At 42.9% G+C, this 27,403-nt stretch overlaps 1 protein-coding gene across 8 annotated transcripts in view; it reads left to right on the top strand.

Annotated features, from left to right (window-relative positions):
- TEAD1 (TEA domain transcription factor 1) overlaps nucleotides 1-25,998 on the top strand; it is a 155,097-nt gene extending 129,099 nt beyond the window's left edge. For all 8 annotated transcript variants that reach the window (XM_085579740.1, XM_085579739.1, XM_085579737.1 and 5 more), the window contains 4 exons: nucleotides 6,194-6,367; nucleotides 17,736-17,876; nucleotides 18,744-18,896; nucleotides 20,171-25,998. In XM_085579740.1, coding sequence (XP_085435866.1) covers nucleotides 6,194-6,367; nucleotides 17,736-17,876; nucleotides 18,744-18,896; nucleotides 20,171-20,284 — 582 coding nt within the window. In that variant the 3' untranslated portion in view covers nucleotides 20,285-25,998. The remainder of the gene's footprint in view (nucleotides 1-6,193; nucleotides 6,368-17,735; nucleotides 17,877-18,743; nucleotides 18,897-20,170) is intronic.
- The last annotated feature ends 1,405 nt before the right edge of the window (nucleotides 25,999-27,403 follow it).

The raw sequence follows: 27,403 nt of genomic DNA, 5'->3' as shown, positions 1-27,403 counted from the left end.
ACAAAATTGTTCCATTTACAAAAGAGAAAAATATAGAAAGGAAACAATAATCAGCTCTCACTGTAACTCTGCATGGCAGAAGATAGTCTGGGGAACACAAGATGGCACAGTTGCAAAATATTGGAGCACTGACTGCAGCTGAGGATGAGTAAAGTTGCTCCTCCTTTCACATGAAAATCAGCTTACAAATGTCAAGCTGTATTTTCTTTTTGTGGCATTTTGTGCTTAAGTGCAATTCCTAAATGGTGCATAGAAGTTTCCCTTGCAGGTCCAAGCAGCATCATTTCAGTTACCTTAGATTTTTTCCCTGCCCTGCATTACTCTGTTCTCAGCAGATGGAGCAGTTTTTGTGCCCATCTGCTGCTTCCAAGACAGGTTTTCCTTAATGGGGCTTTCCATTTTTATTGTAGTGGTTCTGTGAAAGTTCAGGACAAATGCTTAAACCAAGCAATCCCATGTTCCCTAACAAATATAAACTGAGCATGCAAGCAGGTTAGAAAAGATCTAAGCAACTGACTGCTACACAAGGAGATATAAAATTCAAAGACTATAACTGAAATGAGAATAATTCAAAATCACTTATATATATGTATATATACATACACTCAAGCTTGATTTTCAATCAGAGAAAAAAATCCCTATCAAAAAAAGCCCTTTCTTCTCTTTTCCTTTTTGAGGTTTCTTGCTCTTACTGTCGCATTTATTTAAATTGTGATCATTTCAGACAGCTTTACATTTAAAATATCTATATAGGGCTATAAAGAACATGGCTGATGGACATTTTCAGTATTAGTCCACCCATCCAAACTGTCAGATTGTGTTAGGTCCAAATTTCAAAATGTATTTTAAAAAGTGGTGAAGAAATAAAACATTCTTTATGTTTTAATTCAGGTTTTATTGTTGTTGTAAAAAGACTTTGTGAGCCCGGGGAGAATTGTGCCTGAGAACCAGAAAGAGAAAGCAATTGCTCAAGGGCCATAAAAGCAGCCTGCCATCATTAGCCAAATGCAGTAAAATTCACCGAAGTTAATCAAACCACCTAAGTGATGAAAAATAAATGAGATATGTTCAAAAGAAGCCCTCCATCCTTGAACAATATCCATTGTTGCAAGGATCGTTTATCCTTTCTGTACTCCCTGCAAACAGTATAAAAAGCAGTCCAGCATCTCACTCACAAGGAAGCCCTTGGTTTGGTGTCTGTGATGTGAAAGGACAAGAAAGCAAACTCACATTAGGATGAATGTCTCAGAGCTGCAGACTCAGGATTTGAGGTCATTTTGATCAGAAAAAGTTTTGCTAAACACAAGGCTCATTTATTTTGCTGTGCTGGAGAGCTGCTTTTTGGCCCTGGGATGCAAATGTTCATCTCTGTGAAATGTTCGAGTGCCCGTAGTTAGAAGTTCCAAGAAAGGACTTTAAAGAGCTCCAGTATTGATACAGGCTCCAGCTGTGAAACTGTGGCATTGCAGCAAACTTCCCATCCATTAGGATTCCTGGGGGACCCCATGGAGACACGATGGGAATGCCAGGCCAGCTTCCCCAGCCCAGCTGTAGCAGGACAGGGACTTTCCAGAGAGGCTCCTGGGGCCAGAACGTGCTGGGGTGTGTTGGGAGTCCAGCACCATTCATCCCCCAAAGTCAGCCCATGGCTGGAAAGCCTGCTGGGATCTGGCTGTGCTCTCACTGCTGCCTTCATGGACCGCTCTTCTTTTCCTCAAACCCGCTGCCAGGGAAATTTCCTTCCAGAGCAAAATTGGAAGTGCCGGGCACACGTGGGTTGGGTTGGCACTAGAGCGGGGTGGGCGGTGGCCGTGGTGGGCTTTGTCTGTGAATTCCCCACTCTGCCTTCTCCAAGCTCCTGTCCTGCCTCGCCCCAAGGGCTTTGCAGCTGCCTCTGCCTCTGCCTCTGCCTCTGCCCTGCATCTCCCCAACTCGTCCAACAGCTTCCCCCACCCCTACACCCACCCCAAAACCGCTGGGCCCGGCTGCAGGGCCAGGCTCTCAGAAGTTGGGAAATATCCCCTGCTCTGCTCTGCAGAGAGCAGATAATGGCATGCTCACGTGTTCTTTTTTTCCTCTGCCACATTCAGTGGAGATGTAGATGGCCCTTCTTTGATAAGCAGCTATTCAGTAGTTTGTTTTCTTCTGCTGTTGAAATGCGTGGCCCCGTGCCCTGCTCACTGTGCACTGTCTAACCTCCCTTCCAAAGGAATTAATAATTCCCTCCATTTGCATTTCACAGATGTGCTAGTGCAGTCTTTTTGGATGAAGGAGCATTATTACTCACAATTGACAAACCAAGAAGTTCAGGTGCAAAAGAATGAATGGGCCACTGATTTTGAGGGTCCCCTTTGATTTGTCATGAGCTTGATTTTGCAGAATACTTAACATTATTGAGAGCTTCCTATAGTCAAGGATAATTTTCCCATCTGAGCACTCAGCACTTCTAGAACTGGGACTGCAGGGTCTTAAATCAGACAGGCCAGAACTGAAAGATGCATCTTCATTGTTGCAGAAAAGCTGATGGAAATGTTGTGTAAGCACTTTGCACAACCAGTGAGTCTCAGTTTCACGCTGGGACTGCTGTGGCAGTAGCTGGGAAGTGCTGGACATTAAGGTGTCAGGGAACTGCCTTCCCTCATCACCCACCTCTCCACTTCTGCAATCATAAAGTCACCCAAAACCCTCTTTTACTTCACATTTCTGATTCAATCCCTGAGCAGATCCAGGCAGGAGTCTAAATGCAGGGAGGTCCATGAAAGACCAGGTTGCCCATGCAGCTGTATGCTAGCTTACATCACAGAAAATTCAGTTAATATTTCACAGGAATGTGTTAAAAACCTTAACAACAGGACTTGGTACAGACTCCAGTTATAAATGTCATGTTTATAACTCCAAATCTGCTTCAGTGGAGGACAACAGCAGCAGGAATTAAATATTCAGTTACTAGTGTTTTGGTAGAAACAAGAAAACTTGTTGGCAGACCAAGTGATTTTTTTACATCAGCAGGAAATTAAAGAGTTTCAGATTTATGAGATACAGCAAGGCGGCAGAGCTGAGGCTGGGCAGGGTTTGGTTGGAGCTGCACACAGACTGCTGGTACACCAGTGCCTGGGTTCCAGGCAGCCCTCCCCACCTGGCTCCTGTTCCCCCCAGGAGCGTGGTCCCTGCTCGGGCAGGTGACTCCCAGCCCTGCCAGTGGGACTGGGGAGGGTGAAATCACAGCTGTGCCCTTGGGTGCAGCAGGAGAGCGCAGCACCCTTGCACTCGGGGTGCTGTGCCCATCAGCAAGGTCATTCCCACAGAAACAGCTGCCCCCTCTCATGCCACCTGCCTTCCACCTTGCTTAGCATCTCCATCACCCTGTGCATGGGGAGCCATCCTCCCCCGCCATGTACTGATCTGTATGGTTGTGTCAGAATATAAGGGCAGAACTGGTGAGCAGCTTTTACAAATATGTGTGCTGGCTGATAAAGCAGATATAGGTGGTTTGTCTTTGTTCTGTACCAGCTTAAATGCTTGCATCCCCTGGCATTGCCAATTTGTCTTGGTTCTTTTAAATTCCTAAGTGGATTATAATTTTTCTCGTGGTATTATTTGACAACAGTCATATTTCATGGCTTTACTGCATTCTTTGGATAGTTGGAATTTTTCTAAGGGAAGGAGCTTTAAGAGGCGGCCATCTCCAGGGCATGTCATGTAATGCAGACACAGGAGACAGAGCTGAAAATGTTCTTCCTATTTTTGTGTACTTGTGTACTTGGAAAATACAGGACTTGGCTTCTGATGGTTTATGGCATCTAAAGCACATTATTGCCCCTATGCCAGATGCAAATCCTTTAAATGCTTCGGCGTGAGTAAATTCCTCAGCAACTAATGTACTTCAATGACTCTGGAATACTCAGTCCAAATCAACAGTGAATTCTCAATATAATGAGGATGTTTTTAAGCTTTTCAGACACTAATGGGTTCAAAAGTATAGGCAGAAAACTTTGCTCCTTTTCCTTTATCTACGCATCAGTTGCTGTCGTGGAGCGTGTTTGTCTAAAAACGATGGGGATCATTTCAGGACCCATTTACCCTGCTCCAGTATTGCATTATCATTTGTTAGTTCACAGAAATATGCCATGTCTAATTAGCTTAGTAATGATTGTACTTAGCATAGGAATTGCAGCAACATAAGGAGAAAATAATCACACATTGCAATATCAAAATAAACATTTCTATCCTAAGAATGTTGTCAGGTGATGTCATACCATCTGTCCTACTGTACCCGCTCAGAAATTTTGCTGCAGCAGCATCTGGTGCTTTGGCGAGCTCTGCAGACAACTGTGGTAGCTTTGCAGCTGCCTCCAACTCTGCTTTTATATTTAAAGAGTATTAAGACTTCATGCTCCATGCCCCTATAAATGTATTTGCTTTTACTGAAGTTTGGATCCTGAGCAATTTGTATATTTGCCTGGCTTGCAGAATAAGGTGCAGTGTGTGAATTGTCTTGGGAGTTTGCAGCAGCCAAACTGTAAAATACAGTTCCCTTCCTCCCTTCCCTCCCCAGCCATCTTTGGGCTGGGAGAGAGACACCCTTTTGGGGAGGAGGACAATTTACAGGAGAATCTGAGCCCTCAGTTCTGTTTCCATAAAAATGTGGTTATTTATATAACCTGAAACAACTCCAGCAGTGAAGACCGAGAGGAAACAATCCCCCATATTTTTTTTTTTTGCTTGTGAAAATGCCTTAATGAGATGCTACATTTTCCTTTTTTTTTTTTCCAAAAAATTTAGAAATAAATACAACCTGGCAAAAAAACACAGGCTGTATCTCGTTTTTGGCCCCATACCCAGATAAGTGTTCTCTGGTTCTAAACTCAGATTTCAGTGTGCTAGATGATTTTTTTAATAGATTTCAATTTCATTTCCTAAGTGCAGAAATCCATCCAGTCCATTTCCTTTTCCCTAGAGTTCTGGACATCTGCTAGGGAAGACTCTGCTCACACCGAAGGAAGGCTCTGAGTGGTTGCCCAATTCATTTAGATTTGTCACTTCAATTTGTTCATTCAGCAGGTACATTGTAAACAAAATAGCTTAAATGAGGTTTGCTTTGGGGTTTTAAATATTTTATTTGTACCTAGCTTTTGGGAATTGCCCCTTATGTACAGCATCTGTTCAATGTGACAGGGTTCTCTAGTGTTCATTGACTGCATATCAGCTTTCCCGTGACTGAGCTAGCAAAATGTTTTGTGATCTGCGTGGTGAAAACCCCCAGTGTTTAATCCTGCCACTCTGGAGCTCCTTCACTCTGCCCTCTGGGAGGTGCTGATTGACTGGTGGAGGGTCTTTTCATGTTCATCCTTCCAGTTTTGTTTTGGGTGCTGAAAGGTTCTCTTGGAGGAATGACAACCCCCTAAAAGATCATGTTGGACTCCTTTGTAGTGGACTTCACTGGGCCAAGGATTTCCCCCAGGCAGGAGAAGCACTGCCAAGGTGATTGCTGTGATTACAATGAGGTGTGATGGGATGAAGTTAAGAAACAGGAAGTTGAAGCTGCATATATTTTGGCAGGGATGGTCATCTACAGAGCTGGCTCCCGAGGGAAGGGGGAAAGTTGGGCTCTTTAATATTACATGGGTCGAAATACAGGAGGACAATGTCTATAGGAACAGCAGTGCAGAGTAATTACTGTCATCCTGCAGTTAAAAGGAAATGCCCTCCATGTCTTTTAGTTGAGATGTGCTGCAGAGAGAGGTTTGGGGCTTTTTAGTAGACAAGCAGGCGGCGTGCATGAGTGGGCTCTGCAGCAAGAGCAGAAATTCAGGCTCTGAGGACAGAGAACATTAAAACGCACTGTTCAAAGGAGCAAAAATAGCCTTTCCTCCTGAGCACATCCATCTTTTTATGCTCAGTGAAGGGCTCTTTATCACCGTGCTGCCACTGGGCCGTGCAGTGTAAATTGCCCCCTTGCAGAGCCCTGTGCTTTGGGGTTTGCAGCGGGGACACAGGTGGTTTTTTTCTATGCTGACCCTTGTTCACAAGGTGCGTGACACAATTGGCGAAGCTGTTTGTGGAAACCACGCCGCAGCAAATCCCGGTCCCAGGAGTGACGTGCGAGTCATTGAATCCATCAGAGCACAGCCCCTGCTGCAGCAGCCCTCTGCTCTTCCCCCACAGCGCTGACTCTCCTCTTTCTCCCTCGCAGTACAACAAACACCTCTTCGTGCACATCGGACACGCCAACCATTCTTACAGCGACCCCTTGCTCGAGTCGGTGGACATTCGTCAGATTTACGACAAATTTCCCGAAAAGAAGGGCGGGCTGAAGGAGCTTTTTGGGAAGGGGCCTCAGAACGCTTTCTTCCTCGTCAAATTCTGGGTGAGTAAGGCGTGGCGGGGGGACCTCTCCTGCCCAGCAGGGCTGGGTGAGGCGGTGAGGGGTTCAGCAGGCTGTGGAAATTCCCTCTGTTATCAAGCAGGGGTGCAGAGCTGTTGCCCTTCAGCTGGACAGCCCCCCAGGAGCCAGGGCAGCAGAGGCAGATGTGCCCCAGCTCTGCTGGCTTGGCAGGGGCAACAGGTACTGAGAGCCCCGTTTGGAGATGGGGAACTGCCATCTAGTGGAACAGGGAAAGCAGGGAAGGCAGGGAATGGAGCCTGCTTTTGGGTATTTCCCAAAATACCCAAATATTTTCCACTGCTGCCCAGTGCAAGTGGTGCAAGGATCCATCTTGCCATCATCCCGTGCTTGTGCAGGGAGGGCCAAGCAGGATGGGAGCTTGTTGGAACTCAAAATGTCCCTCAGACATTTTTGGATGTTCCGGGCTCAGGTCAGAAGCATTTGAGACCCTGACAGGCAGCTGGAAACAGCTGTGATTTTGAGTTTGAGCCATGGAATGAGTTATCAACTTTTCAGGTAGAACAAGAAGTCACAAAAGTTTAGATATTATAGTAGAAGTAGTTACAAAGTAGAGGGAAGAATTTTTTACTGCTGTACAAGGGGGTTTTAACACCTGTACAGGAGGGTTTTTACTTTGTACATGGGGGTCAGAGGTTTTAAGATGGAGGAATGTAGGCTGATCCTGTTCCTCCTCTTTCTTCTTCCTTACCTCCATGCTCTTGGTGATGTTGGTGCTCACAGATTGGTTTAGAGTAGAAAAGCACCATTTAATATAGGTAATAGGCATTGGGGAAAAACTGTAACCATGTAACACGTAATGTACCATATAAAAGATAGAAAAGCACCGTTTAATATAGGTAATAGGTATTGGGGAAAATCTGTAAACATGTAACATGTAATGTACCATATAAAAGATAGAAAAGCACCATTTAATATAGGTAATAGGCATTGGGAAAAACTGTAACCATGTAACACGTAATGTCCCATATAAAAGAGAGCAGCAGCCCTGGGTGGGGAGAGAAGAAGCAGTCGGGAGTCAGAGAGGATGTCAGGGTGTGTGTGTGCCTCTGCCTGAGCTGTGAGCAAACCACAGCAGCCCCAGAAGACAATCCTTTAGATAATTTGCAATAAACTGCCTTGGGACTGAACAACAGAGACTGCTGAGCCTTTCTTTGGAAGCACGGGCTGGAGGAGAAGTTTTTCCACCACACGGAACCCCTGAACCAGGCTGGGGTCCCGACAGGAGCTGAGACAGCGTGAGCCTAGGATGTTCACAGGGTTTTCTTGAAGCACATCTACTTCCTTCTTGCCTTTTTGTTAGCCAGCCATAGGACTCTGCTCTGTAACTTACCATATTCAGCACAAGGGTGAAAAAATAATTTGAATTGAGGGCTGGGATGCTGCTTGTTGATCTAGTCATGATTAATTTCATTGAGAAGCCAGTTTTTTCTTACTGTATTTGCCAAATATCATGTTAGTGACATAATCATAAAATAATAAAATCATTTAGGTTGGAAAAGGCCTCTAAGATCACTGAGTCCAACCATCAGCCAAGTCCACCACTAAATTACTGAAAGGTTCATGAAAAGGATCAGCAAATCTGCAGGCTGAGCCTCATGCTTATACTAAAGCTTTTTATACTCATTAATTCATTGGGGTACTTTTCTTTTTTGTGGTATACTCCTTTTCATAGTAGCAGTTATCATCTAAGCTTTTTATTTTATTTTATTTTATTTTATTTTTTACAACTTCAGTAAAGGGACGTATTCAGGCTTTAATGACAGGGTGGACAGGTTAAGGCTGAGACCAGAAGAGGTTAATCTGGAACTACTGCTTATGATCAGGTTTTCTTGAGTTTATCTTGAAATACTCTACACCTCATAAATCCCCCAGACTTCATATCTTTTCAAGAGCTTCTGTGGCACGAGATTTAGGAGTGGAAACTGGAATGAGGGAAACTCTTTTTTTCTCAAATCTGGATGTAGAAGGACTAAGCCACTGTGCAGAAGCTATGCTGGACTGCAGAAGAAGCCCAATGAGAAATTCACAGGGCTTAAAACTGGGCCTGTGAGCTGTAGACCAAGTATTTGAGGGTTGGCTGAGCAAAGAGGCCAGGAAGAGCAGACAGCAGAGCAGTGGGAGCTGAAACACAGTGGGCACCAGTGGGCTGGAACAGGCAGAGGAGAATGTGGGGTCAAAAAGAGGGAGCATTTGGGATAAGGAGCCTACAGGGAAGCACATGGATGAAGTACAGCAAAGAAGGTTTCTGGATGATAACAGGACAAACATAACAGCAGGAGAAATCTGGCTGCAGTGGAGCAGAGCTTGGAGTTAAGGGTCTGTGACCACTAAATACATTTCCTTGTGAAATTTGGCTTGAGGTGAGGACATCATCTCACCAATCCACTCTGCATAATAAATATTTGCAAAATGCACTTGCAAAAATGAATGTCACTTCACATGCCTGTTCTCGTTTCCCACAGAGGAGGAAAAGCATCAGACTTTATACTAGACGTGGATGCAGCAGAGATTTATGATATGGTAATTGATGTATTGTATGTTCTGCTTTTTCTCCATGTGGAAAATGATTTTCAGGAATGCTAAATGCTCAAAGGTATACCTAAAGCCACACAACTTCTTTGGATCGTTGAGGTCTGTGGTGTTCTCCTGATTTTGCAAATCCTAGTGCCAGCCTTCTCTGCTTTAACCCTCCTGTCTCAATCCCACATCTGTGACGTGGGGGTGACACCACCCTTCCCCCTCCAGTGCTCACTGACAAATCAGCTGTTATAAGGTCTCAAGGTGATGCCATGAAAAAAACCTCTGTGAAATGTATAATTCTGTGTTCAGCACAGGACCTGAGTAGTGTTCAGGAAACAGCAAAGACAAAGAAATGTTGTGTAGAAGTTCAGAGGGTGAGTGTGCAGTTGTGTAGCTAAAGCCTGTGACATGATGCAGTTCAGCAGTCAGGATGTGCAGGCAACTTCAATCCAACATTTCCTAACCTCACCGTGCTTTCCAATGTAATGGTCTTTTAATACAATTTTGTGCATTATTAACTTAGAGATTAAAAAACATACAGTGCTAACATCCTTCTGAGTTATACATTAAAAATGTGGTGAGAACACTTTTCTGAGCCATGATCTTAAAATAAGCCAGTGGATTTTCTCTCTCATCAAGTGAGTGAGGCAGAGAGAAGGTGCCTGGGGTAGTGTTTGAGTGTTGCAAGAGTCACAATGAATGCTCTTCTAGGAAAAACTTCACACCAGCGGGCCCCAGTCCTAAATGTATGTAGAAACATGTACAGGAAAAACAGAAGATAGCTCGTCGTGAGAATTAGATCCTAAACTGTCAGCTCACTGTCCTTTTATTTCTTTCACCCCAAATAGGGCATTTCTTCAGGAAAAAAAAAAAGGATGCCATTCCCTTTTTTATGGGGAGTGTTGAAAAACTGTTTTAAAGAGTCATAGTATCACCAGGAAAAAGCTGGCGCAGGTTGCTGACAATGTTTTTGACCCTATAAGTAACCTCAAATCCATTCATATGAAAGGAGATGAATTTTGCTGAATTAAGTATCTGGTTCTGAATGAGTATCTATTCTCTCATCATCTGCTACCTCCTCCTACTCTGAAGCTCACCTCCTCCCTGGTTCTGTTCATGATGTGTAGTTATTGCTCAATCCCAATACTCTGTCTCAGTATTTATTTCCCATTTATACCTTCCCATTCTTTGTGTTGTCTTCCTCCTTCATTATCATGTAGCCCTCAATCATTTGCTCATCACTGTAAGCTACTGCATCCTAGGTGGTTGTGGGGGTCCTTGTTTTGGTGAGTAAAAGAGAAAAATGGTTGGGCAAATAATTACAGGTGTGAAAGCACTGTGAGGAGAATCACTGAAGAACAGACAGGGTCTGAGTGAAAGAAGTCAAGGCAAACCAGAGAAGGGAGGTGGGAGAGTGTCGTGACATGAGAAGCTTGAAAGTGAAGGTGGGGATTTGGTGCCAGAAGGGATGGTGACCCTGCAAATGGATTTAAGGGAAGTCAGCATGTCACTGGAGGCAGCACAAAGGGTGTTTTGTTTAGACATTAATCGTGCTGTGGAATGGGAAACAGGAAGACCACAGATGAGTACTTATGCTGAGGATGAGTAAGGCAAAAAGCAGCTGAGCTCTGGTAGCTGGAAAGAATACTCCTCTGGCTCTTTCCCATTTAGTTCTGCTTCAGGCTGCTCACCAGCACAGTTTTCCCTGTTGTCCTGGTTTCGATAATAAGGTTTGATTGCAAAAAAAGTGGGAGGGAAAGGTCTGAGATCTTGCAAGAAGATGTTTGCCAGTTGTGGAGTTGACTTAGCAAGGCACCACCGGGATAGAGTACAAAGCAAAGTTTGCTTTGCTTTGCAGAGCTTTATTGGTTTATGCAGATTGTATCTCATGGGAAACACAACCTGGTGCTGGCAGTGGATGAGTTTCTGGCCCTGGTCCTGGTGACACATCTGGATGTCACACTTTTGGGCCTCCTCCTACCTAGCAGTGCAGGAGGTACAAAAGGAAGAGACGACTCCTCCTCCAGCACCTCAAACAACCCACCCTGTGCCCTGCAATGCAATGCCCTGGTTCTTCTCTTGCACCTGGAATGCAATGACTCTGTTCCTTTGCTTTATTCCCAGTCTCTGGGAAGCACAGAGTTCAGGGAAATGGCCACAGAGACAGACTTTTACACCTAAAGAGGGAGTTTCACTTGGTGTGTTCTAAATAAGTAATGGCACAGGAAGTTTTGTGTGACAGGGGTAGGAGACTGGAGATTACTGGGTTATAGAATTAAAACAAAAATAAATGTTCCTAAACAAATGTAAAAGCTGCCCTAGAACACTGATGCAGAATTCAGGAAAGGCTGAAGAGTACCTGCAGAGGAAACCTTTCCTCGGGTACGGGTTAACTGCACAATCCTGCTTCTCTCACTTTATGGGACTAAGCCAAATCTATGCAAACCAGCCAGGAATGATTTGTGCCATCTAGCCTTAATCTGAGTATGGTCCATGTTCCTGGTGGTTAGTTTGTATTTAAACTGCTTTTGTGGCTTGGGAATAGCCCCAAAGTTTTGTGCTCTTTGAAATTCCAGTTAACCTGTATAAAAGCTAAGTCAACACAGGATGCCTCTGCTGGTTTCTTTTATTGGTTCTATCCATGTTCATATCTAGTGCTAGCCCCACTGATTGCTCACTCCTATTCCTAAATTCTCTCATTTTTTCTAAACAATACACTTAGGCCTCCTAGACTAAATTCTGCTGCTGTAACTTTGTTGTTTCTCACTCAGGTTTTGTCTCAACCCCAAACTGCAAATTTTGCATGACTTTTCCATGTAGCCTACAACACTGTGCAGTGTGTCCTGCCTCCATGGGATTTTTAGTGCTGGTGTAAGCACACCTTGCAATAACATGCTGGAATTTTGTGTCTCTCACACTCCCAAATGCTCTGTGCCAACCTGAACTCTGATTTCTGCAGCTACAGGGACAGGTTTGGGAACCAAATATATCTGAAAGGAGAACGGATGTTCTCTCATTGGTGACAGAAAAAAAATGACCGATAAAATGTTTGCCTGTAAGGCTTTCTATGGATCTGATCCACTGGCTTAATTTTAAGTTTGCAGTAGCTTGAACTGTCCTTCTAACTGGGGAAAGCTTAGCCAGAGCTCACTGCAACTCTGAAACCAAGACCCAAACTCATCTGAAGATGTGTGGATGATATTAATTGATGTTTAAATGAATGCCTCTATTTGCAGGAATCTGCAATGCAAACTAGGAGTTTTAGAAAGTAATGCATATTATAATTAGGGCAAGCTTTTAAAGATGCTTTGAAGTCCTAAACATTTTTGAAATTCAAATGTGGGATAGAAATAAAGGAATCTACACAATAAAGGGGCATTAAATTATGTCTCCCAAAATTTCACTGTTTTATAGATGTAAATATATGCCATAATTAGTGGTAAGTAACATGAGGAGGATAGTTAAGTTTATTCCTATTCTTATTCAAAACAGCTGTGGCATGAAAAATAATGCTCCTTCTCTTTGTGATACACTAGAACAAACAATTACCCATGTAATCAGTGTTCAGAAATGGCTTGTGCCTGTGGTCTCCTCCCACCCCCTCCTGAATTTATCCCCATGTGCCTCCAGCCGTCTTAAAAGGTGCAGAGTCTTTGTGCCCTTCATTCACGCACAGACAATTGTGGCTATTGCCTTTCTCTTTTTCTTTTTCTTTTTCTTTTTCTTTTTCTTTTTCTTTTTCTTTTTCTTTTTCTTTTTCTTTTTCTTTTTCTTTTTCTTTTTCTTTTTCTTTTTCTTTTTCTTTTCTTTCCTGGAGTCCTTCCCTTCCCTTCCCTTCCCTTCCCTTCCCTTCCCTTCCCTTCCCTTCCCTTCCCTTCCCTTCCCTTCCCTTCCCTTCCCTTCCCTTCCCTTCCCTTCCCTTCCCTTCCCTTCCCTTCCCTCCCCTCCCCTTCCCTTCCCTTCCCCATAATTTATATTGCATAATGCCGAATCTTGGAATTCCCTCCACAAACACACACAGACACACACACTGGGTCCTGTAATGTGAATGGCTCCAAGGCCAGCATGCAAATGTATGCAAATGAAATGAGATATGGCAGCAGAGCCATATTTCATCTTTTGCTGTCCCCCCCGAGCCCCCTGGCACAGAGGGGAGGACCTTGGGCAGGCTGATGCTGGAAGGGGGCTGGATGGCCGGAGCAGCCCAGCCTGTCCACCACAAGCCCAGCCATGTGGCAGACCTGGACACGATTCCTGAGCTGCACAGCAGGTGCTCCCCTTGGAAAAAATTGCTTCACAGTTTGGAATCCCTGATCCCTGCGCTCTGGTGGAGCTCTGGGCAGGAGGAGGGGGGCACAGCGTGGGTGACACACCACCCCACGCCGCTCTGAGCAGCTGCTCAGACCTGGATGTTGTGAATAAGTGACTTTATGTGCTTGATGTTAACTGCTGAGTGCCAGTGCAAACTGCTCTGGCCCTCCCCAGATCCCTCTGGTTCCAGTAGGTGCTGTTTTCCTTCTACTCAGCAGGATGGATTTAGACTCTTCTCAGCAATTTTTGCTGGAGTTGCTTTTTTGTTAGCCAAAGCTGTTATTTATTACACAAGTGCTCTACCCTCTGCCCCTGCCTTTAGCACAGAGCCTGAGAGCTCTAGGGAAAGGAATAAGATGATGGTTTTTAATTTATTTTTGCTCTTTACTTTGGTTGCAGCTCTTCAGGTGCAAGCTTCAGCACAGTGGTAGAGACTTCTCCATTCAGTGTGTCGAACACTTGGTGCTCTTAATATGCCACATTTCCAGTGCTACCCATTGACAAGCTGTGCTTTATTAATGAATTAATCAGGATCTTGCACTGGAGATAGGGTGCCAGAAATCTGAGTGCCTCTTCCACCTCTAAGTGCATTCATATAAAACTCAGTGTGCAGAAATAAATCTGAATTAGTTTTACTCTTGAAAGTAAAGAAAAAAAATTTCAAAATTCCATTTGTGGTTTTGGGTTTTTCCCCCCCTAAATTGTATTGATCTTTAAAACTCAGTGAGTAAATAGACTCCTGTTCATTACATCATGTTTGAAATGCCATAATATTTGAACTCACACAAATATATTTGAAGTTCACCATTCAAAAAGTTATTTATCTGTATAGGCAGCAAGAGTGCTCCCCAAGCTCAGTGCCTGGAGCCCAGAGCACAGCTGCTTGACAAGCTGTACAGGAGGGAAGGCTGGTTTACAGCCCAGGAAGGCTTGCAGCCTGGGTCTGAAATGCAGGAGAACAGCTGGAGACAGAGCACCGTGGCAATAGTGCACCAGAGCTGGTGACAGCACTCCGGTGGCTGGGCTGCTGCCACCTTTTTCACAAGGATCATTGAAACAGGAAATTATAAGGAGAAGACTAATAAGATAAATGTCTGTATTTCAATTTTGTTGTTATTATATTTATATATATAATATACACTGCCTGTGTAGCTCAGGCAGTGAACCTTGCTAAGTAATGTTTGCCTTTGGATAATACCAAGCCTACTTGAACCAGAACATCCCTGTCAGATACTCAGTTGGTTAAAAAAGACCCCAAGGAGATTTCTCCTCATCTGAGAATTATGCCAGCCATTATTTCATGGCTATCAGGGTTACCAGCCCCTGCCTTGTTTCTCATTTTACTTTTGCTTAGCTTTAGCTTTCTGCCTTTTAATGCCCTTTTCTGCAAGATTTAATCTAGGAGAAGGCTCTTCCCCATGTAGCAACTTGCAGGCTATGACAAGGTTGTGGAAAAACTTCCCTTGGAAAAAGTAAGTAGATGGAGTTTCATTAGTCATTCATTACAAAGGATGTTTTCCAGACCTGAAATCATTCTTATAGCTCTTTGCTGAACACTTTCCAATTTTCCAACATCCCTTCTAATATGTGGACATGAGCCCTGGAATCAATGCTGTAGTAAGGAGCTAAAGCTGAATACCAGGGCATTCATTTATAACACATCTCCTTATTCCCACATCTACAACTCTCACAGCCAGCTACATGGGTACTTGTAACCTTTTGGAGAAGGGAAAAAAAACAGCAAAAAAGATCTATTTTCATTTCATCAGTTGGAAAAATACAGTTTTGCTTTCAGATGTATATGTTGAGACAAATCCCTTGCTGTTTAAGCCATAATAATATTCTTAAATCCTTAAGACAAAATTGTTACAGTACTAAAAGAGGCTTTGATGAAGCCTTCATTTAAGAGTGTTTGCTTGCCAACTCTTATGATTTTTTAATGCTGGTGTTACACTTTTTTGAAGAGTCTTCAGCTCTCAGTAATCTCAGCAATTAGTTACATATGAAAACTGGTTACAAAGAGAATTCTGTCCTTCCTTGAAAACACCTTTACTATGTGTTAGACTCAAAAAAAAATTGAAGAGCAAACAAGTAAATGAAGATAATTCTTATCTATGTGATCATCATAGGACTTTTGCAACCATGTTGTGATTGCATATGAGTAAATAATGACAATTGAGTGATAGTTTCAAGTGTTCCTCACTGAAACATCAGGTCCCAGCCTGGATGTGTTGTGTACACAGAACTCCCAGGGATTTCAGCAAGGGCTGGAAGAGCTGTGGGAGGGAACAACAGGGTGACAGATGGCTGCATGTGTTACTTTTCCAGGTTAAATGTCAGCATGTAAATAGAGCAATTAAGTATTTTTTTCAGCGGGCTTCAAAATAAGCAAGCAGGTAAGGCAAGCAGATAAAAAGTTATCCTTTTCTAACTTTCCAAACAAAATTGTTAATTTTTGACAATGTGAAATTGTGAGGGGTGGTTTAGTTATGATTTCTAAAATATTTGGCTCATATCCGAAAGGAAAGAAAATGCTTTACTAGTACAACTGCAATTGTGGTAGCTGCAGGAATAATTGCATTTTAAGAGATTATTTCTATTATTATTATCATTAATTGCAGCAGTGCAGTTGTTTTAGAAGTCCCTCTCCTTGAGAAATTCCAGCAGAGCAGTGCTGGCGTGGCTGTGGCTGCTGCAGTTCTCCATGTTAAATGTTTGCCGTGCTTTGATTGCAGGCCAGCTGTGATGGCAAATTGCTTATTTGCTATCAGCTCTGACCAATTCCTCACAGCTGCCTGTGGCAGCCCTGCTTTAGATGCACATTAAACATTAACTGCTGACCTGGTGCGGGGCAGGTGCAAGAAACAAGGTGGAGCAGCGATAGGATTTCTTCCTCTCCTGCAAAATACGTGACTGTGGGGCTGTTTGTGTCGCTGTGTGCAAACCTCAGGAGGCTGCTCCACTGATTAATTTACAAAGCCAGCCCTAAGTAATCTTAGACCTGTGTCTTCTCTGTACCACAGACTAGCTCAGTGTGTGCTGTTATCAGAATATTGCCTCACAAGGCCATACCACAAATAAGGATTGCAGACACTAAGGAGGATTAATGAGTTGTTGCCAAGTTAAAAATTAAGTAGCAGTTACAAATGACCTGAACTGTGGTGAGTGCTCCACACTAGAATCGTATAATGGTTTGGTCATAAGGAACTTTAGAGATCACCTAAATCCAGCACCTTCCACTAGACCTGGTTACTCAAAGCCCCATTCACTCTGTCCTTGAACACTTCCAGGGATGGGGCATAGGTGAGCATACCTGTAAATAAAGTTTTTAAAAAGTCTGAGGGTGAACATGAAGGTACCTGTCAAGTATTTTGTATTCCATTTCTGTATTGGGAATAGAACCAAGCAGAGCTAGACTTGAGAGTGAAGCAGCTGCAGAAGTGCATTTCCCTGCTAAAATGCTCTCCTTGGTGTAACATTCAAGTTCAGGTGATTCTTTGCTGTTATGCTGCAGTAGCTGATCAGCTGTTTGCACATAAAAGGAAAACCCTGCCCACTCTCTCCCTGGGCATCAAAGATGTCAGTAGAGCTAATGCCCGAATCAACAAATCCAGCTGTGCATATCCCGAGAGTGCTTTTAAGAGGAGGGCTTTTGAAATGAGCAGAAATGGGTCCGTGATGTCAAAGAGCAGAGTGGCAGAACAGCTCCAGCCCTGCTGTGGGCCCGGGGAGGGCGGATTCAGCAGGTGACCTGTGTGGTTGCTTTGTAGCCAAATTAATCCTGCTGTGCACAGGGCTTGGATAATGAATAATTGAAGGTAGAGCTGCTCCTCGCTTGATCCTGCGAGTCTCGGTCTCTGATGGTGCCTATCAAAGGCAGCTGGATGGTTACTGAGGCTGCAGGGCAATGCTGGGAGGCAGCAGATCTTTCCAGCAGGGTTTGCTGGTGCTGGCCAGGGCTCTGTGCACACAGAGCCTGGGGCTTGTGTCAGACTGCTCCGTGGGGTCCAGTGTTCTGCTGGATCACTGCCATATAGCCTGGCAGAGCCTTAGCAGAGAGCGCTCCTGCGTTGCCCAGCTGTCTCCCTCTGCCACGAGGATTGCATTGCTTTAAGACAAGAAAAAGAGAAAGCAAGCTGTTGGCTGGCTCGGCTGAATTTGAATCTAAAGGCAGGTTCACTTCAGAGGGGCTGGCTCTGGAGCCAGGCTCCTCACAGGTGATCATTCCCTTGCTCCGGGATTTCATCAGCTATCTGCCAGAAAAGAACGTCACCTGTCACCCACAGAAATACTGGGACATCTTTTATTGTCTAAAATTTCCTAAGGTTTTTACTGCAACAGTTAGGCAGATAGTTCCCTATTGGACTTTTTCCACTGTCACTGTCTCATCACCATGAAGCTCCCACCATTATTTCTGAAAAGAATGGTGAGCTAGTGACAGCTTATGCCATTGACACTGTCAAATAAAAAATCAAATCTTCACCTTTTTTCTCCACAGGCTGACTTAAACTGCAACATCCAAGATGATACAGGAGCGTTTTATGGAGTCACCAGTCAGTATGAGAGCTCAGAAAACATGACAATCACCTGTTCCACCAAAGTCTGCTCGTTTGGAAAGCAAGTAGTAGAAAAAGTAGAGGTGGGTGTTGTGATGGGATGTGTGCCTTTAGTCATGTCTTACCTTTCCCATGCACAGACGTGTGGGGTGTGCTCAGGTCTCTGGTTGGTTTGCTGCACAGTGATACTGCACCTGGGGACTAAGCTCCAGACCCACATCTGCCATGTACAAAACAGTTTTGGGGGAGGAATTTTAGCCTAGAGCTGAAGGTTGAGACTTTACAGATGTCCTGGTCACTGTTTATGTCCTTCTTAAACTAAGTATGTTTTCTGACCGTAACAAGAAAAGGTTTTCATAATTTCTATTATTCCAAACCTAGAGAAAACCAAAAATCCTGAGAAACCACCATCTGAGCAATTGGTAGCTGGGCAGCAGAAGTCCAAGAGTCACAGCATTACACTCCCTCAGCAATCTAAGTCAGTCTGGTTTGCTTCCAGCTGTAGTCCTACATCTTTCTGTAGTTCATAAATTGCCTATTAAGTCATGCAATAATATATCTATGTTTGTATGTGCACAATTAAATGTAAATATATAAGCATATTTTTGCTGTTCCCTTTGCAGACAGGTGCCTCAAAACTCCTGTAAAGTCATCTTATCACAGTTTCTTGCTTAATTAATTTCTACTCAGTCTGGGACTTCATAATCCTCATCTAGTCAGATTTTTAATTTGCAGGTTAGACAACAAGTAGTGATTTTATAATTTTTGATAATTAAGATCCCTTGCATTTTTAGCAAGGCAGGGAGTCAGCAATGAGGTGCATGTATGTGTGTCTGAGCCACTTTCTTTTTCCTGTCTACACAACAATAAAAGAGAAAAAACAGATTTACCAGCCACTTCTTTTCTGTCTCTGAATTATCACATTCTGAATGGTTTTTATTTTTTTTTAGACTGAATATGCAAGGTTTGAGAATGGCCGGTTTGTGTACAGGATAAACCGCTCTCCGATGTGTGAATACATGATCAACTTCATACACAAGCTGAAGCATTTACCAGAGAAATACATGATGAACAGCGTCTTGGAAAACTTCACAATTTTATTGGTATGGACTGGCTTTTTGCTTTTTCCATTTCTGAGATACTCTCAGGCTTTGTGTGGCTTGCTCAGCTTGTAATGTTGGAAACCAGTTTCCAAATCCCTTAGTCATTGTTGCTTACCAAACAAGCCATCCCACTGACTTCAGAATAATTCTCCTGGCACTGGGCGCTGTAGACGCTCAGGATGAAAAGGCTCAGCTGGCTGAGAGTGTGAACAAACATCTTTGTTATTTTCCACAAATTTCAGCTTGCTTCTCCGTTTTTTCCATTCAAGTCTGGGGTTTGTAGAGAGCCTGAGGCAGTAACTTTGAACCATCGTGTTCACCTGATGTGTCCTTACCGGCGCTCGGTTGCAGCTCCGCGGATGCTAGTGGCATTAATTAGTTCTTGGGCATGGAAAACAGGCAGCAAACACCCAACAGGTGACCTAAAGCACAGAGAAGGAGCCACGTGGTGGCCTTTGAGCCAGTTTCATCCAGTGACCCAGCTTGCTTTCCCTGTTGCTCTGCGGTGTCACCTCAGCCAAGCTCTCAGAGCCACATGCCGCTGCTGCCGGGGGATTCGGGCAGGGCCGAGATAACACGGGTCATGTGGGAATCCAGGGCATCCTTCTGGCTGCCCTGGAAGGTCTGGGACCCTGGCAGGGGTCAGGAATCCCCCTGGACAGAGCCCCCAGAGACACTGGCTGTGATCTCTGGCCATGGAAAAGAGTTTTCAATCTTACAGGATGAATTACAAGCTCTGAGTGTTTGATATCAGTAATAATGAAGTGTGGCACAGGTGCAAAAGTAAAATTTTAGGATTCTAGATTAGGGGTTCAAAGGGGACAAGATGGAGGAAATTGGGTGTGCCTTGTCCTTTTTCTCCTTCTTCATGCCCTCCATGTCTCACTGTGGTGTTGGCATTTTTCTGTTGGTTCAGGCTGGGGACACACTGTCCAACGTAGGTGACAGATATTGGCACGTTCTTGTCAATCCAGCCCAGGGAGTTTCTGGTATTTAATGTTTGTAACATCCCACTGAGGGCAGAGCCCCACACGCTGCCCTGCAGGACAGAGCTGGGCAGGGCAGCAGAACATGTGAGAGATAAACAGAATAAACAACCTGGAAACCAGCACAGACCAATTATGGCTTCTGCTTTGGCAGGGGGCTGAGAGACAGAGACTTTCTACAATCTGAGAATCATCAATACCTCAGATTCCGACAGGGTCACTTCATGTTTCAGCCCTGCTGTTTCCAGGTGTCTGATGTTCTGTCTGCCTCTTCCTTTCCCCTCACAGGTGGTAACAAACAGGGATACACAAGAAACCCTGCTCTGCATGGCTTGTGTGTTCGAAGTGTCCAACAGCGAACATGGAGCACAGCACCACATCTACAGGCTTGTAAAGGACTGAGCAGTTATTTATATATACACTTCATTTCACTTCTTTATCAAAACACAGACTGTAAACCTCAACACTAAGTGGCAGTGCCTCTGGCCCAACTTTCACCCACATTTTTCTAAATCCTGTTTTAGTGAAGTCATTTTTAATGTGTTCATATATAATTGTAGCTGTGAAATTCTGGTACAGTTGTAAAAATTATTTCTAAAACTAAGTGTTCTTCAAATTTGTAAACCACAGTTCTTTGGGAAGACTGTATTTAAGAACCTAATGCCTCTGTCTGTGGAGGCCTATTTTTAATTCTGATAGAAAAATGTATGACAGAGCATTTGCCATGGGGAAAAACTGACAGCATTTATAAGAATTTATTTTGGGTTTTTTTTCCAACATGAAATACTTGTTTTACAATGCAAGTGAAATTGAAACGAATCTTTAGCTATAACTGTAAATGAGTACACAAAGTTAATAATCTTTATAGAATTATCTTTGTAACTAATTAGGGTGGAAGATATGGACGAATGTAATTCACTAAATTATTTTTTAAAATGAAACATTTTTCTGTTTGAAACCAAATGAAAAATATAGCCTTAAGAAATGCCTGATAGAAACAGACAGGTCTTAAAATTAGGCAAATTTTGTATTTTTTTCTCAACGCTAAAACTAATCTTCTAATCCATTAAACTTTCAAACAGGTATTGCAGAGAAAGAAAACATCACCCCTTACCCCTAACATATCTAGTGTATTTTAAAAGAGTATAAAGTTGTATTGTACTAATATGAAAATTTGATTATTTAATGAAAAAGATGGCTCATTTTGCAATAAGTAGGTAAATACTGAAGATTTAGACTTGCATTATATGTAGTCTTGTGTGCAAGGTTATATTTTATACGGACAACTATGTTTTCTAATAAGTTGAGCAAAAAACTTGCAACTCTGAAGTCAAGAGATGAACGGAAACAACCGACATTGCGACAGCATCGTTCGCAAACAGAGAGCAAAACACTGATGTGTTTGTAAGAAGAGTGTGTACACCTCTGAAAGGATCAGCAGCTTTAATATCTGTGAGACGCTAGAAAATCACAACCAACATCAGGCAAAGAAGATTGGAAAGTGGAGAATTTTATTTTTTTTTCTCCTTTTCCTCTTAATCACGGTGCTCTTACCCCTCTCCCAGTTGTCTCTCCGGGTCTGACAAAGACCTTATCTGAAACAAACACACGCCTGCCACATGGGGTCTGCTGTCCTCTTGGAAAGTGTTCATCCCAGTGGCAGTGTTCATCCTTCTGATAAATTCAGGGAAGACTCCAGGAAGTGAAGCACAGCTGGAGATGTTTGGGTCCTGCCAGGCTTCACACCACGGCCGCGGGTGTGAGCGGCTGTCGGGGTCTGCGCCCGTGAGAGCAGCGGTGTCACCCCTCCCGCGCAGGACAGAGGTGCTGCTCAGCTCCTCTCCCCCTGCTGCCCCTCGTTGCCCCAGCAGAAGTTGTTTGGGAAGGTGCTGGGCCAGCAGAGGCTTCTCGGGCAAAAAACATTTGTCTGAAAGGCTGAGGGCTGCCTGACCAAGCACATGCCACCTTAGGGATCAGCAATGAGTTATCAGCAAAGAGGGTTCTTAGCAGAGTCTCAAAGGTGAGGTTTAGCAGGCCCCTCCTCCCTACCCCTTACGATTCTTTCCTGTGACCAGCACAGTTCCCATGCACCATGTAAGCACCAAATTTCCTCCCAGGCCCACTGCCATAGTCTTCAAACAAGCAACTCTAATCCTTTTCTTTAAATTATAATCCTTTCTGTTAGAATTGCCCACTGTTGAAATGCCTGGACCAGACTAGAGCCTAGGTGAGGTAGTGGGTCTCAGACCAGGACCATCCCTAACGCTGGTGAGGTTTTGGGTTTGAGGAGGATGCAAACATCACCGAGGGGAAGGGAGGCTGCTTTAATCCCTCAGCCTGATCCGACTGCATGAGGTGGATGGTTTGGATGGCTGCTGTGATGCCTAGCTGTTACCTGCTTGTGGATATTAGGGCTGATGATCTTTCAGTTGATACTCTGCGAAGTGAACAGAGAAACATGTCCATGGCAAGGTCTCTTTTAGCGCTCATTTTTAACACTAACAATCACATCAGGAAAAGCACTGCATTGTAACAGCCTAACGGTAGCCCTTTATTCTAAGCACTTGGTGTTACAAGTCAAAAACTACTTTTTGGTTTTTGTTCTAAAGTTGTCTTTTATTTAGGGTTTGAATTGTGGGTTTGGTGATTTTTTTTTTTTTTAATAACAAGCAAATTCTTTAAGGCATATAAAGTATGTAAGTCAATTTGCAAAACCACGTACAGTTTTTGGTTGGTATTTTTTTTTTTTTTTTGTAGGATCTGGCACACTACATATGCCATAACTATAGGGTAAAAACAGTCACAATGTTTATTGGTGTTCACATATGTAATGTTAGGGAAACTACTTCCATCGTCTTTTCTTTACAATTCTGTAAATGATCCATACCCTGTATATGTTAATTCTAAAAAGCCTTAATCCTTCAACTGTTGAGTGTGGGGTGTGTAGTCCAACAGGCTGCCTGTAAACTGTGAGCTCTTTTGTAAGCTGGAAGTACTTATCTTGTTACTGTTACTTTTTTGTAGGAACCTTTTAATTGAGAGCTGCCAAAGCATTACAATATGCAGTGCCTTAGCATTATATTAGAAGTACCTTTTAGCCTCTGAAAATTAAATTTTATATGTTGTTTTCTTAATTGGTTCCATTTTTAATAAAATATCCGTATTTTTCCCTGCAGAAACGCTCTTTGACTGCTTGGTCTAAACCAGCTGTCTGTACAAGTCAGTCCCATTGCAGTGAGATGCCTATACCAAAAGGAAAGGTTACAGATCCCTAGTTCTCTGTGAAAAGTGAATTGTATTAATGAATGCTGCCTTTTTAAATTTCATGACCAAATAATTAATTGTGACTCTTCTGCACTCTAGCATGAAAGTGCCTTTGGTTTGAAATTCCAGCTTAGAAAAGTGCTGCCATAATAATGACAATTTGTAGAGAGACCAAAAATATTTAGCTATCACCGTAATGCCTTTGGTTTATTGGAATAAGTTGAATCTACAGGCCTCCATTCACAAAAGAGCACCATTCATAGCAAAGGGATTTTGCTAATGATCAGCCTGCTGAAGAAAAATCTACTGTTTGCCATTTCTGACAGCATTGCAAACCAGCAACTGATTTGTCTGTGATATAAAAATGAAAATATTCCCATTTATATTCTCTTCATCCAGTCACGCATCTGCATAATGAGAGATCCGTATCCTACAGAATTTCAGTGGACTAGCATGGCTTCATCAGTCTCCTCTAATAATATTTTGGTATCTGTGGAGATTCTTTGCTTAGGCAGAAGATTTTGTTTACAAAGTTGTGCGTGCTGAAGGTCAGATGCATAGAACAAGAGGAGCATGGAAAACTGAGCATAGTGAGGGTAAATGCAATCATGTGGGTTTAAGCACTGGAGTGTTGAGTGTGAGCGTTGTGGATGAAGGTGCTGCTGGGGAAACTCTGGCCAGCACGACTCAAAACACAGGGTTGTTTTGTTTTCCTCCCAGGTGATGTCTTGGGGGAAAAAAAAGAAAAAATTAGCTCCTCTTAATAATGTGTCTGGTTTTGATACCTTCTGTGAACAGGGTCATACTCTCCACCACAACTGAAATCAATGGGAAGAGGAGCAACATTTTAGAAAGAACAAATATCAGCAAAACCAAAAGCTGTCAGAGGGATTATATAGTTGTGAATACAATGTTAACTTGATTTTTAAAGTATTTGATGAAAACTAAGAGTAACTTTTTATATAGAGAAATATTGTGACACTGTGTGGTAAATATTGTGATAATTCAAATTCCCTTTCTCTAAAAATATTATTTTTGTTATTCCTTCAAGGTCTAAATCTCACTTACCTCTATAAGACAAGTAATCCTGTTGATGAGACTGAGGGAGGGCAAAGACACTTCTGGCCCGCAAGCAGAACATACTTTTTCAGTTATTGCCAAACATTTTGGCTGTACTAGTCAATGTTTGTGACAAGCTATACCTCTGTCTCATTCAAACAAGTGTAATGGTACCATTTGGGGCTGTTAAAAATCACTACTAACAAATGTAGTTTTACTTACTTGAATTCCAAACTGATTTTGTTTAGGTACTGCACCACTATTTTGAAGGAATCGCAGATCCAATGCCTGTTTCTCTCTTTCCCTCTCCACCACAGCTACAGCTCAGCTTGGCAGTGGCTTGTCCCGTGGCTTCCCACGGGATGGGCTGTTGGGAATAATGAAGGGTGTACATTAATGTTGAATGTAAGTAACTGGCCAGTCCGAGGCAGATACGACATTTGATGTGCTAATCCATATCTATTTATTTTTCCACTGCGAGTCCCGGGGCACGCCTGCTGCCTGCAGCAGTGCCCTGGGAGTTTCCTGGAGCCCTCAGTCAGTCACACTGAGAGCCCTGATGTTGTCCCCCCTCTCCTTTTCCCACGAGGATACATGTGCCCGGGCACAGGCGGACGTGAGGAGTCAAGCCCGGCTTTGTCCTTTGCTCAGGATAATCTCCTTTCCCCCTCTTACCTTTCATAACCAGATGTTTAGCCCCCCCCAAGAAAGATTGAGGCTGGATAAGTCAAAGTACAAGAAACACTCTGGACATCTTCATCTTTTAACTTTTCAGGTCATTCTTGCTGAGATCATGTAATTAGTTTTAGTGTGTAAATTAAATCTTAAATGCACTCAGTTGACTAAAAGGAGATGGATCCCTGTTACCTCCTTACAGAATATGTGTTTTTGTTTTTGTTTTGTTTTGTTTTGTTTATGGGCCTCTGATTCAGGCTCATGACTGCAGACAAAAAATACAATATGTGCCTGAAAAAAAAAAAAGACAAAAGAATTTTATAACATTGAAAACCTGAATAGCCTTTAATTCTTCAGTACATTTTATGTAAAACAGGTTGGGTTTTTGTTTTGTTTTGGGGTTTTTTTTGCCATGTGCATTTGTTCACATTTGTAAATGACTTAATGGAATTCTCACTTTATGTTTATTTGTGTAATGTGTATAAAATGGGTTTGTGACTTAAGCATATTCATATATGGTCAGTGGTTACTTTAATATTGTACTGCTGCTGGTAACTTTTGATGTAGAACTTGCCTTTTGATGATAAAGTACCTCTAGGTTAGACAGTGAGGGAAGGCTTTTGGGAAAAACTGAATGTTCTCCAATGTTTTCTTCACATATTTGCAGAAGCTTTCAAAAGGAGTTTCAGTCAAACCTCTTGGCAGTACAGTATTCTTGTATTTGTTATTGTCTGTGTGTAGGTACTGGTACCTTTTTTTTTGTTTAAAATGTTTTAAGTGTTGGCTTTAAAGTGAATTTATCTTTAGTATGATAGTAATATGAAAATTATAGGTTTTGTGTGCAGAGAATTTTTTTATAAAGTGCTTTGTAAAAAAAAAAAAAATGTATTCTAGCTTTCGCGGTACATATGTGTGATAACTTTAATATCCATGACAGTTAAGTGCAATTATTTCATCACTCTAAAAATGCTATTTTTGTGTCGGTTACTGCAGGTGTTTTCATGTCTTTGCAAAGTGACACATTTTGATGCCTTCTTGATAAAGTGGTAGAATTTTTGTAGCTTTCTAGAAACTTTGTATTCATACAGTATCAATTGAAAATAAAGAAAATGAAAGTGTTTTGTGATTTGTCATAATCTCTTACCTCAATCTCTTCTTAATGTTGGATGTAGCTTTCAAAACCCTTTTCCAAAATAGCACAAGGCCAGACTTGCAGAAATGCCTGTGTACCTTGCAAGGGAGATCCAGCAGGATCTACAGAAGCCTGGAGAGCTGGCACATCTGGAAGCTGTGTTTAATGAAGAGTCCATCATCCTCATTCTTGCCTGTCTTCCTAAAGCCATGGTGGTGGATTTTCATGAAACATCATTTAAACCACACCATTGCAATGGGAAAAGCCACCCATCTCTCTAAATTCCAGGAGCAGGAAGTACCTGTTCAAAATGTTACAGAATAAATGGTACAAGTGCATCACTAACTGAGCAACTAGAACTGGCTGAGGAGCTCAGGAGTTATCTGAGGTTGTTTCTTCCAGGACACTGAGGTCTGGAGGAAATGAGGTCCTAAAAACATGTTTTCAAGAGACTGACTATTTATTTTGCTTAAACCACCTGCCCCTCAGCTGACAGCTGTACCTGGTATGATGAGAGCATGAAACAGGATCAGTTTGCCTCCTACATTCACAAAGTAAAACCACCTAACTAGGGAAAAAAGGAAAAAGAATAAGAGGGTTATCCTGAATCAAATTAAATCAATGGGAAAAAGACCAGGACTTAGTAGAAGGAAAAAAAAGTACATCTGGCTCATCTTCTGCTTCCGTGGGGGAGCAGAATTTATTTTTTTCAATAAGCCGCATGCCCCTCCCACACTCCCCAATTCTCCTTTGGGTGGCAGATGTTCCACTGCTCTTTTTAAAATGTCAGCAGAGTACCCCCCGTGTGCAAGATGAATGGGGTGAGAACAAGGCACAGATATGGTCTGTTTTGACCCTGTTTTCTCTTCTTTGTTCCCATTAAGTATATGGCTTCTGCCCTTTGAAGTGTGTTAGCTGCTTCAGAAGCAACCTGCTTCTTAATTAAGGTTCTGCTTCTTAATTAATTTAGGTTGAGCCCATCAGTCTCCACCTTTGGGAAGATGTCACGCGGCATTTTGGGCTGGGTGTCCCATGTAGTGTCACCATCAGTTTATGGAAGAGCTGGTTTCAGTGGGAGCCACAGCCCATCCCTGCCAGAGCGTGGGACTGGGCTGGTTTTCATGGGCAGGGAACAAAGAAACCAGACCAGTTACCCAGTTTATGGAGCACAGAATCCATATGTGGTCCATGGACTTCCCTGTGGATTTTAATTTTTCTTCAAGATACCTCCTATTTGACTCTACAGATCCAGGAGACATTTCATGCTGACAACCCCATGAGTAAAAAAGGAGGGCTCAGAGTTCAGCAATGTGTTAGCAGGTGTTTGCAGTCCCCACACACAGCTCTAGCTGTTCATCCCAACCTCGACCTTTTGCAGCCTCACTATTGTT

Source organism: Lonchura striata, chromosome 5, assembly GCF_050655825.1.
Source record: "Lonchura striata isolate lonStrDom1 chromosome 5, ASM5065582v1, whole genome shotgun sequence".
Taxonomy (NCBI): Eukaryota; Metazoa; Chordata; class Aves; order Passeriformes; family Estrildidae; genus Lonchura; species Lonchura striata.
The sequence above is the reverse complement of the archived record's forward strand: the minus strand, read 5'-3'. Positions and strand labels throughout refer to the sequence as shown.